The following is a 12,015-nucleotide window of genomic DNA, read 5'->3' on the forward strand; positions in this document are numbered from 1 at the left end:
GATTTGTATGTTGCTTAAGGTTTGATATGGTAAAAATTCGATCGATTTTGATTCGATTTCTAAATGAGTTCATACTTAATTTTAAGTTTTATAATATTCGGTTTATTAAATCTCATGAGTTTGACTTATTTTTAAATTTATGAACATACTTTCAAATAGAATTTGTAGACATTTTCGTGAATAGTCTAATTAAATATATTGAAATTAATATTATAAGAGAAATAGACTCAAATTATACTTTTAAAATTATAAATATTTATATAGTTAAAATTTAAAAATTTATTATTTATAAATTTGTGAAATTATATATATATTTATTTAATTAAAATTATTTAATTTTAAATTAAAACTTATTATATATAAATAAATTAACAAGTAAATAAATTAAACCGTTAGTAAATTATTTAATATTAAAATTAATAAAAGTTTAATCCGTCTAAATTTAAATTTGAATTTATTAATATTCTATTAAAATTTAATACGAATAAAATTTAAATTTAATTTGAAATAAAAAAAATTTAATAAATCAAATTTAAACTCTTTAAAAATTTAAACCTAACTGCACTCATGAATTTAGTCTGCGCTTATAGATTTAATATGATAATAAATAGAATTGAGTAAATTTTACTTCCCAATTCCGATCCTCATTCTAAAAAAAAAATTTAACCCTTTATCACACAATTATTTGCCAAACCCATCGACCCGACTCGAAAATAAAACCCAATTCACCGGATCCAGTTGAAAACCGACAATAGACACTGCCTGCCCGTAAGGCCGTAAACACCAGCGAAGGATTTTAAGCCAATCGATTTTTTCTTTTCATCGTCTTCCTCGTTTCGGAGACTGCAGTCAACTCTGTCCAGGTTAACTACGTAAATTATCAGCTATCGCTGCTTCGATTGGATCTTTCCATGAGTATATTTCCTTGATTCTAACTCTTATGTATGTGACCCGTTGTTCACAGGTTTGAGAGCCATGAACTGGGTTCAGCGCAAGATCTATCTGTATAATGTCACTTTTGGTCTCTACATGTTGGATTGGTGGGAGCGTTGCCTTTTCAGTATCCTTTCTTCCTTATTTTCACTTGATTCTGATTCTGGATTTGACTTGTCTTCTCCATGCGATTTGTTTTGAAGTTTAGTTCTTTAATTGAATGGGAGTTTTGTTAACAATTTCTTGTGGATTTTTGGGATTCTTTTCCCTTTCTCTGTTAACTGTCTCGATTACATATTTGCACTTTTGAGTTTCTGAACTTTGTCAGATACTCTGGTGGTGGTGCTGATGTGGTTCATTTTCTACAATGGATCGCGATTTGTGACCGAGTTCTGTAAGAGGTACTGGGATGCATCTATCTCGTAATTTTCTAATTGATTTGAGTTATTCTATTACAATGGGCATAACTGAGCTTTTGGAGCTGGTAATTGAAACTTTGTTGCTGAGCATGTATTTTGTGCTCCATAAGACTTGAGTAACATGGCTTTTTTACATGTTTTTTTTTGCTAGTTTTCTTTTTTTGTCCTTCTTTAGAATGGATGTTAGAAAAGAGCGGAATGATAAAACCATCCTTGACTAGCATGTTGGAAATTAAATACTAGAAGGGTAGAAATTCACCTATACTGTTGTATACCGAAATGAGGTTTTATAAAGTAAGGGAAATTAAAGTCATGGATAATAAAGTAATAAAATCCCCCCAATCCTCCAATTTGATGGATTGAAAAAGTGAGATTGAAACTTCCAAAAACTTTACCTTGCTTTAAAAACCTTCATCTCAAGCACGAATATTACTTTAAAAATCTTTGTCTTATGTCCAAAAAGTTCCTCCCAAATATAGTTTTAGAGGTTAAAGCTTGCCTTTCCTTTACTTGGTTCAAACATTTACCTTTCTCATAAATGCTAGTGGCCTTAATTGAGGTAATAGAAATTCACAGTAAAACCAAGTATTTCAGTCAATATCTCATGCCCTGAATTGAAAGCAACTTCTACATTTGACTCACTTGATTGGTTAAGCATTCTATGCAACAGTCTTTCAGTGCTAGAATATGGCTTTAGTCATTTTAGCAGGGTAACATTAATCTGTTTGCTCAGGGAGATGGGCTATAACTCGTTCATGTTATTAAGCATGATAAGAGTTACTAGGATTAATGGAATGCATTTCTTCTCACAAACAGGTTTAATTGGATCTTCATGAGCAAGCAGTGGCTCCCATAATATCTCTGGTTAGTATGAAGGTTAACTGGCCATCATTATTAGCTGTTTCCCTTCTGATTCCAGAACCATGCGCCTTCTTCCTTTTATTTTTTCGCTCTTGAAGGCTTCATTCTCTTTCCTTTTTGATCTGATCTAAGCAAGCAACTCTTCCGTAATCTTTGATCCTTATCTGATTCTTGGGAAAAATGGGTTCCTTCCTTCTATTTAATCTAAAAATGGATCTTCTTCATTATCGCTTCCAATTCTGAAACCACTAGCTTCCACGCAAACAGCCCATGTACCTCCATTTTCCCTAGGCTTGTCCTGCATCAGGAGTTGCAGAGCATCCACTAGGATGCATATTTTGTATTCTCTGTACACTTTGCATGTTGACTTATTTTGAGTATTGAGCTGAATTCATGTTCTAGCTTTTAATTGTTTATGTTGCTCATCATGGCGCTTGGGTGCAGCAAAATATTTGCATGCCAGTTCTCCAAAACCAAGTTGGCTTTGGCTGTACTGAATCTTTCATTGGTAATAATACAGTATGCCATTTTGCTGTTCAATTAGATGAGGCTGGAGCTATGCATCGCCAATTTGATCTCCCTTAAAGCATTGAGATTGTGACAGACTGACAACACTACTGGATGTCCTAGAGAATAGTTGACAACGCATGATTTGTGAAAAAAATGAGAATAAAAATGTGGCCTGATCAAATTTTTATTTTTATTTTTCAGGCATCTCTGGTGAAGCTCAAGCTCAGATGTCAATTTGGATGGTCAAATTGTACTGGTCGTGTAGAATGTTCGAGTGTTGTTGCCATGTCTAATTAATTCACTTGAAAAGTTCCGTTGTGGTTCTTTATATACTATACTGTACACATTGTAATGATCATTTATATCCTTCTCTTGAGGATTTGAGACTTTCACTTTGTATGTTAGTATTCTAATTTTTCTTCTCATTTGCAATTTGCTAAATTTTGACATTCCACTTAACACTGCAAACTTAATGGGTTTTATGTTGTCAATTCTACTCAACTCACCATGAATATATAATCGCTAGTTTCCCATTGAGTTTCCTTTGTAGTTTACCAGTTATGCTTTGTTCTTGGGAACAGGAACTTTTTGAACTCAAATAGTTGGACAAAACTGTATTATTCAATACTCGACACGTTGTCTGGCAGATGTCATGTAGAAGTTCTTTAGTGGATTCTTGGTGTTCTGGTGCACAACGTCTTTGTGCTCAAATCGAGGGATTTCCACGTGAGAATGCCTTTGAATCAAACTAGTACAGCTGGGGCTTTTCGCAACGAAACACGTTCACCTTCTATCCCCTTTCTCAGTTATTACAAATGCGGTTGTTTTGTTGCGTCTTGCAGTAGCATACGAGACTATCTGCAAGTCATGTTGGACTTGAACACCTTTTGCTGTTAATGTTGATGAAAAGTTCCCGAGGTTCACCCATCAATATGCACAAGTAGTTGGGCCTAGCCTAGCGCGGGTCGATCTGATTTGCGGAGCAAATCCGAATTGGTTTGATTTTTAATGGTTTTAATTTTTTTGATAGTTTCGCTATGTTTTCAGTTTGATTTTAAAGCAGTTACAGTTTTTTACTGTTTTAATTAAGTCTAAATTCTAAACGATCAATTTGATCCCGATTTAAAAAAAAATTGCAAATAAAAATTTAGATAAAATAAAGAAATGAAGTTAAATGTTAAATATTATGGAATTGATAATTAATTAAATAAGTAAAATCGTAGAAAATGTGTACATTTGTATAATATAAAAGAACTATTATATTTAAATAAAAATAATATTTTTTTACTGATAAAAGAAAATAATTAATTTAAAATTACTTATTTAATAATTAACTTATCCATATATCAATTAATTATATTGAATTGTTATGTTAATTTTGATTTTAGCTAAAAAAAGAGCTTTCTTTTGATTTTAGTTAATTATAATGTTTTAATTCGTTTCAAAAACTGAATCGATAAATTCAAAATTTGATTGGTTTGATTCACAGTTTGAAGCAAACCGTGGTCAAGCCTACCAGAAGTAGTTGTAGTGGTAGGCATTGACCCCTGCAAACAAAGGCGAAAGGCAGCATCTGGACCCTACATTCTACATCATATCATAATTACAAGATTGGCTCTTAAGGAAATGCTCCCTTTGTAAAGGAGAAAAAGGCCTAGAGAGCAGCAATTCAAGATTCGAGGTGCCTAACCAGAAAAGGAAAACTCTTATAAAAAGATAATCAAATTGATGATCATTGCTTTGGCCTTCGGTACCTTTCACTCCTTTTCATCTTTTTTACATCTGTGTTTTTTCTTTTGGTTGTCTTGACTCTTGTAATTTTCATTCAACTTTTTGAAATTTGTTACCTCACATAATTTATTTTTAAAAAATAAAATAAAATCATATAAAATTTCAACTTATTTAAATTAAAAATAATTAATTTTTTTATTCAAAATAATATTATTAAAAAAATTAATTATTTTAAATTAAAGAGAATTAAAATAGTTCTGCTTTAAAATTAAATTGGTTTGACGCTTTATTTAATAACTATATTCATTAGATGTTTAACTTAGGCAAAAATTTTGAAATTAATTTAGTCAGCTGATCTAGAATAGTTCAATGCTTAAGGCATCAAATTTAATCTTACAGAGTTAGATCTGAAATGCAGAAATTAATTTAGACTTTGAATTAATTAAAATATTTTTTTTCTAAAAATAAAAATTTAATTTAATTAACTCATGTTAATCGAATTAAAAATTAAAATCAGACTAAAATCAAATTAAGAAACTCTTTGATTCAGAATCCCCATAGTCGTAAAGCCCATGGAGGTCCTTGAAAATTATATGAGACTAGCTCACTGGCCCTTCCTCGTGTTTCTTTGATTAGGACCAATTTTCAAATAAATTTTATAAAATTTAACTAAATTTAATATTGAATTTCATAAAATTAATTATGGCTAAATCAATTTTTATGAAGATTAATAGAATTAAAATAAATTTTACAAAACAAATATTAATATTTTAAATGAAAATATTCATAACCTATCTTAACTAAAATTGTAATATATTCAACCGCTAAATTTATAAAATTATAATAATTAAATATAAATTAATTATATTATTGATAATTTATTTAAAAAAGTAAAAGTTATAATACATATTACTGATTGTAATTTAAATTTTATTAAATGTTATAAATTTTTATAAATTTACAAAATTAAATATGTATAATTTTATTATTTTATGAAAATTAAGAGTTTGATCAATAAAATTTTAAAATATAATTAGTAATAAATTAAATTATTTCTGACTTTTTAAAATTATTAATAATATAATTAATTTTTATTTAATTGTTATAATCTTTATAATTTTTTTTTGATATATAGATGAGGCGATCCATTATATGGTGATAATTTGACGAAAATAAGAAATATTTTGTAAGTTAATTTATATTAATTTTGTAACAGCCCAGATAGACTTGATAATTGTCTCAAACCACCAAGAATTCATGTCACAGTTGGATTAGTTAGTCCATTCGCAACATAATTTACTTCTCTATATACATATTTAAATCTTACCTACCAATTGAGGCATAACAGCTAACGATATTGATACTGTAATACCCGGCTAGACTCCGGTATCGGAATTCCTACCGTCCGGTAGAATCTCGGATGTCAGAAGCCTCTAGTAGGGTAAAACCATGTTTTTATGAAATGTTTTAATGTGTTTTATGTTTTAAGCATGAAAGAAAATGAGTTTTTGCATGAAAATAGCATTGGAGGAAAACTCAGGTTCGGCCGCCGAACCTCAAGTTCGGCCGCCGAACATGCATGCGTTGCGGGAGTGCTTTAGGCCCCCGAAAGCATAAGTGAGGGAAGTCCAGGTTCGGCCGCCGAACCCCAAGTTCGGCCGCCGAACATGGCATGCATGCGGAGGCACATTCGGCCCCCGAACGTGGTCTGGCCAGCCACTATAAAAGGGTCCCTTAGCCGAAAACGGGAGAGCTTTTTCCCCATTTTCGGCCAAGGTGAGCTCTTCGCCGTCCCTCACCCATCTTTGATGTTTTTCCTCTAAATCTTTCAAGATTTTCATTTGTTTTAACTTTGTTTTGAAGATTAAAGCTTTTGAGCAAAGTTTTGGAGCTTGGAGGTTCAAGAACCCAATCTCTCCCAACTTCGAGTTTAGGTCGTCTCTCTCTCGATCTTCAAGAGGTAAGAGCCGATCTTAAGCTCATTGCATGTTTTAAGTAAGTTTTAAGTAGATCTATGGGTTAGAATGCATGTTTAGGTTATGGTTATGTTTATGGGTATAAATGTGTACTCTTGAACAATGTGGATGTTTGATGTGTTGTAGATGGGGTTTATGTTGGTTTGAGGCCCCTAGGAACATGTATGCTTGTGTTTGTGTGTTGTAGAATAGGTTTGATGCATGTTTGATAAGTTTGGAGGCGAAATGTGCAAAGGGAGCCAAGTTTCTGCCCTTTGGCAGAAACCAGGTTCGGCAGCCGAAGGATTTTCGGCCGCCGAACATGGCTGGGGAGGCAGCCTTTCGGCTGCCAAAGCTTGCCCCCGAAAGGGAGACTTTCGTCTCTGTCTGGCAGTTTCGGCCGCCGAAAGTGCCACCGAACATGCATGAGTTTCGTCTCTGTCTGGGAGTTTCGGCCGCCGAAGGTGCCGCCGAACCTGCCTGACTTTCGGCTCTGGAAGGACTTTCGGCTCTGGAAGGACTTTCGGCCGCCGAACCTGCCGCCGAAAGTGCCCTGTCTAGGCCTCCTTTGCATGATTTTATATGGTTGTTTCATGATGTTTTAGGGGGTTTTTGGGGAGTAGTTTATAGTTATGTTCAGGTGTGTTTGGTCCCTCATTTGAGTCCACCTGTGTAGGTTCGGATCCGAGGAACCGAGGACCCCAGCAGTGAGTTCAGCTGCTTCGGTGTTGTCAGAGTCAGCCAGAGGTGAGTGGAACTAAACTCAATCTTTTAAATTAAATGTTTTATCATGTTCCATGCATCATGATTATGAAATAGGATGATTGCATTAGTTTCACGAATATGCCGCATTGCATCGATTGTTGTTGATGTGGGTGAATGTTGGATGACCCAATTAGTCCATGACAGGAAGACCAAGACCCCATTCTACGGCCTGGCACAGAGTAAGGAAAGACCAGGACCCCATTCTACGGCCTGGCACGGTAATGGGACTCGAAGACCAGGAGCCCAGAGGAGGCCCTGGGATAATGGTAAGTAATGTATGTATGACAGGAAGACCAGGACCCCATGCTACGGCCTGGCACAGAGTTAGCTTGGACTAATTGGTGACAAGTTCACCCAACCCTTATGTGAATTGTCTGTGTTATGATGCATTTCATTGGAGCATAGTGTTATTATGTTTTATAGTTCAACTCACTAGGCTTTTAGCTCACCCCTCTCCCTTTTACCCCCAGGCTTGCAGGTACAGGATAGAAGAGGAGGTCGGTTAGAGTAAAGCTTGTTTGTGTAATAGTTAGAATGTGGACATGACAAATCGTAGTATGATGTAATGTAATAGTACATTATAGTTATGTAATGATGTTTATGGATTATTAGAGGTGTGCTTGACCATAGAATGTTGTTATCCCTTTTAATACATGATCTTGGTTATTTTATATCATTTATGCAAACCAACTCAACATATGTTATGTCACCCATTTGGGGGCACTGATGAGATCCCACAGAGGGATCAATGTTTATGATTTATGTTATATACAGTGCATGCACAGGTTGAGTATGGTTGATGTATATGGAAAGAAAAGTTTTAAAATTTTATGTATGTTGTTGATCATGTATGGGATTATACAGGTTTTCAGGTTAGATGTCAGGCTTGCTACGGGTCCCGGCGGCCTTAAGCCGATCTAGATCCTAACGCCGGTAGCGGTTCGATTTTCGGGTCGTTACAGAATGGTATCAGAGCCCTAGGTTCATATGGTCGGACCTAGAGTGTCGGGCTCATAGAGGTTATAGAAGGTCAAGCACAATAGGAAAGATCATGTCCACTAGGATAGGATGTGGAGTCCTGTCTTACATGATGATGTGAAATGCCATGATAATATGCATGTGCATTAATGATATGTGATGTATGTGATGCGGGTTCATGTGTGCCCACATGAACCATATGGTGCTAATGTTTATGTGATGTGTGCTGTTTTTCAGAAAAACAGGATGAGGGGAACTCGTCGATCAGCAAGATTGACTGGAGTGCCACTTGAGGATGAGGGCACGAGCGCCCGTCCTCCAGCATTGCCTAGGGCAATGTCTAGTAGGTCTAGCAGAGACAAAGCAGTAAGAGACCCTAGAAGGTCTTTGGATCTGGGTAGGAGCAGATCAGTTAGAGGAACAGTTCAGGGAGAAGCGTCAGAGGACATGGGGGATGATATGGATGTAGAGCAGAGGAGGGATGGCAGTCTGGGAGTTAGCATGTCAGAAGAAGGAATGGGAGAGTCCCAAGGAGGCACTCAGGCCTCGGGATTTGTTCAGCCACCCTACTACCCCCACTTCTCACAACATCCCGGGTATTCGATGGGAGGTACATCGGATTACCCTAGCTTCACCCCTTATCCCACACAGATGCCATACCCACCATACTACCTACCATATTCACAATACCCAATGTATCCACCCCCACCATACTATCCAAATCCAGCAGACCCTACCTCAGAAAATGTTGCACCACCTCCACCACCTACAGAACCAGCAGCCCCAGTTGCTCAGCCATCTAGACCTAGCTCAGCCAGTGGGAGCAAGGTTAAGATGACTGACTACATGAAATTGGGTGCTCCCCAGTATGAAAAAGGGGATGACCCATTTGTATATCTTGAAAGGGTTAAAGTGATCACAGAGGAGATTGGGGCTGATGACAGTAGAGCCATTCAGATGGTTGGGTTCACGCTTAAGTGCAAGAAGGCACGAGAGTGGTTCAAGAATTATGTGAACCCGAGAGTGGACAACATGTCCTGGGAAGAGTTTGCAAACGAGTTTGCAGGTTGGGCTTTTCCCGATAGTTCAAGGGAGCTGAAAATGATAGAGTTCGAACAGTTGAGGCAGACAGAGGATATGAGTGTAGAGGAGTACACCGACAGATTCTTGGAGCTGTTGCCTTTTGCTGGGCAGAGTCTGGATACAGATTCGAAGAAGTCAAGGAGATATGTCATGAAACTTCATTCCAGGTATTCCTCCTTGATTCAGTCCGTGGACAGGGAGAGCTTCCATGCCATAGTAGATATGGCTAGGAAAATGGAGGCCAGTGCCATCATTCAGAGGACAGTTAAGCAGACAGTGGCACAGCCTTCTGGTTCTAAAACTCCGGGTGGGGGAAGATTAGATCCTTCTACCCTGAGTGCAGCAGCTTCAGGCAGTAAGAGATGGGGTAAGCCCAAGGGTAAGAAGAATAAGTTCTGGAATAAAGTCAAGTCCAGTCAGGGATTTGGGAGTGGCTCAAGCTCTGGTGCGGATAATGCAGTTTGTGCGAAGTGTGGTAAGCCACACAGGGGAGTATGTCGGTTTGGGATGAACGCCTGTTTCAGATGTGGTTAGGAGGGGCATATGGCTCGAGAATGTCCAAGAGCAGTCCCGATGGCTCAGTCCCAGCAGACAGCCTCAGGCAGTGTAGCGCAGCCAGCAGCTCCAGCCATGACTCAGGCCAGTGGCAGAGGCAGAGGGAGAGGGGCAGCCTCTTCTTCAGCGGGTTTCAGAGGTGAAGGTCCATCAGCTCCAGCAGGGATCTTCACAATGACACAGCAGGAGGCAGATGCATCTAACACCGTAGTGGCAGGTAACTTAATCATTGGTTGTTCAGATGTGTATGCCTTGATGGACCCTGGTGCATCTCATTCTTTTATTGCTCTGAGAGCCGTGGGGAGGTTAGGTCTGATGACTTCTGGGTTAGAGTGTCCTCTCTGGGTCAGTGGACCCAAGTGTGATCCATCAGTGGTAGAGTCAGTCTGCCAGTGTAGTCCTGTGTTTGTTGAGGGAAGATGCTTGTCCGCCGACCTAGTGGTTCTAGATTTGACAGATTTTGACGTCATTCTAGGGATGGACTGGTTATCTACCCATGGTGCTACCTTGGACTGCAGAGACAAGGTAGTCAGGTTCAGAGGTCAGGATGGGTCTGAGGTTGTCTTCAGAGGAGACAGGAGGGGTACACCTAGAGGTCTGATATCAGCTCTTCAGGCTCGTAGGTTGCTCAGGAGGGGATGTCAGGGGTATTTGGCTCATGTGAGAGAGCTTAGCAGTCAGGTCAGAGAGCCCGCCTCAGTGCCAGTGGTTAGAGAGTTCTTAGATGTGTTCCCAGACGAGCTGCCAGGTTTACCACCTGCTAGGGAGATAGAGTTCGAGATAGAACTAATGCCTGGAACCCGACCGATCTCTATCCCTCCCTACAGGATGGCGCCAGCAGAATTGAAAGAGTTGAAGGAGCAGTTGCAGGAGTTGGTAGACAAGGGCTTCATCCGACCGAGTACCTCACCCTGGGGTGCTCCAGTTTTGTTCGTGAGAAAGAAGGATGGATCCCTTAGACTTTGTATCGACTACAGGCAGTTGAACAAAGTCACTACCAAGAACAAGTACCCTTTGCCAAGGATCGACGATCTATTCGATCAGCTAGCAGGAGCGAGCTGTTTCTCCAAAATAGATCTGAGATCTGGGTACCACCAGCTGAGGATCAGAGATGAGGATGTGCCGAAGACGGCTTTCAGGACCAGATATGGGCATTTTGAGTTCCTTGTAATGCCGTTCGGGCTAACCAACGCCCCTGCAACATTCATGGATCTCATGAATAGAGTGTTTAGCCAGTACCTGGATCACTTCGTTATTGTCTTCATAGATGATATCCTAGTGTATTCCAGGAATGCAGAGGAGCATGCCCATCATCTGAGGTTGGTTCTACAGACCTTGAGGGAACATGGCTTGTATGCCAAGTTCTCCAAGTGTGAGTTCTGGCTGAGGAGCATTTCGTTCTTGGGGCATGTAGTGTCAGAGAATGGGATAGAGGTGGACCCCAAGAAGACAGAAACTGTGGCTAACTGGCCTAGACCCACTTCAGTGACGGAGATCAGGAGTTTCTTGGGTTTGGCAGGTTACTACAGGAGGTTCGTTCAGGACTTCTCGAAAATAGCAGCTCCTCTAACCAGACTAACCAGGAAGAATCAGAAATTTCTGTGGACCGACCAGTGCGAAGAGAGTTTTGAAGAGCTTAAGAAGAGGTTGACTTCAGCGCCAGTTTTAGCTCTGGCATCTAGTGATGAGGACTTTACAGTCTTTTGTGATGCATCCCGTGTGGGACTGGGTTGTGTACTGATGCAAAATGAGAGGGTGATTGCTTATGCTTCGAGGCAGCTAAAGAAGCATGAGTTGAATTAGCCCACACATGACCTTGAGATGGCAGCAGTAATCTTTGCACTCAAGATGTGGAGGCACTACCTCTATGGGGTAAAATGTGAGATCTTTACAGATCATAAGAGCCTGCAGTACATCCTGAGTCAAAGAGATTTGAACTTGAGACAGAGGAGATGGGTGGAGCTGCTGAGTGACTATGATTGCAAGATTCAGTATCATCCGGGTAAGGCGAATGTCATGGCGGACGCCTTAAGCCGGAAGTCACTAGGCAGTCTATCCCACATCACGGCAGAGAGGAGACCAGTGGTGAAGGAGTTTTACAAGCTCATTGATGAAGGTCTACAGTTGGAGTTGTCTGGTACAGGTGCCTTGGTTGCTCAGATGAAAGTGACACCCGTGTTTCTGGAGCAGGTGGCTTAGAAACAGCATGAGGACCCAGAGTTAGT

The 12,015-nt window shown here is 39.0% G+C and overlaps 1 protein-coding gene across 2 annotated transcripts; it reads left to right on the top strand.

Annotated features, from left to right (window-relative positions):
• The first annotated feature begins 702 nt into the window (after nucleotides 1–702).
• LOC110614569 lies at nucleotides 703–3,148 on the top strand. Of its 2 annotated transcripts, XM_021756132.2 has the most exons (5): nucleotides 703–863; nucleotides 965–1,060; nucleotides 1,262–1,334; nucleotides 2,169–2,216; nucleotides 2,925–3,148. In XM_021756132.2, exons 2-4 carry the CDS (start codon nucleotides 976–978, stop codon nucleotides 2,206–2,208), a joined length of 198 nt encoding a protein of 65 aa, XP_021611824.1. In that variant the 5' UTR covers nucleotides 703–863; nucleotides 965–975; the 3' UTR covers nucleotides 2,209–2,216; nucleotides 2,925–3,148. The 2 variants fall into 2 exon arrangements, with proteins under 2 accessions (XP_021611824.1, XP_021611825.1); XM_021756133.2 differs by lacking the exon at nucleotides 2,169–2,216 and having other exon boundaries at nucleotides 704–863.
• The last annotated feature ends 8,867 nt before the right edge of the window (nucleotides 3,149–12,015 follow it).

The sequence above is a fragment of the Manihot esculenta genome, chromosome 5 (assembly GCF_001659605.2).
Source record: "Manihot esculenta cultivar AM560-2 chromosome 5, M.esculenta_v8, whole genome shotgun sequence".
Classification (NCBI taxonomy): domain Eukaryota; kingdom Viridiplantae; phylum Streptophyta; class Magnoliopsida; order Malpighiales; family Euphorbiaceae; genus Manihot; species Manihot esculenta.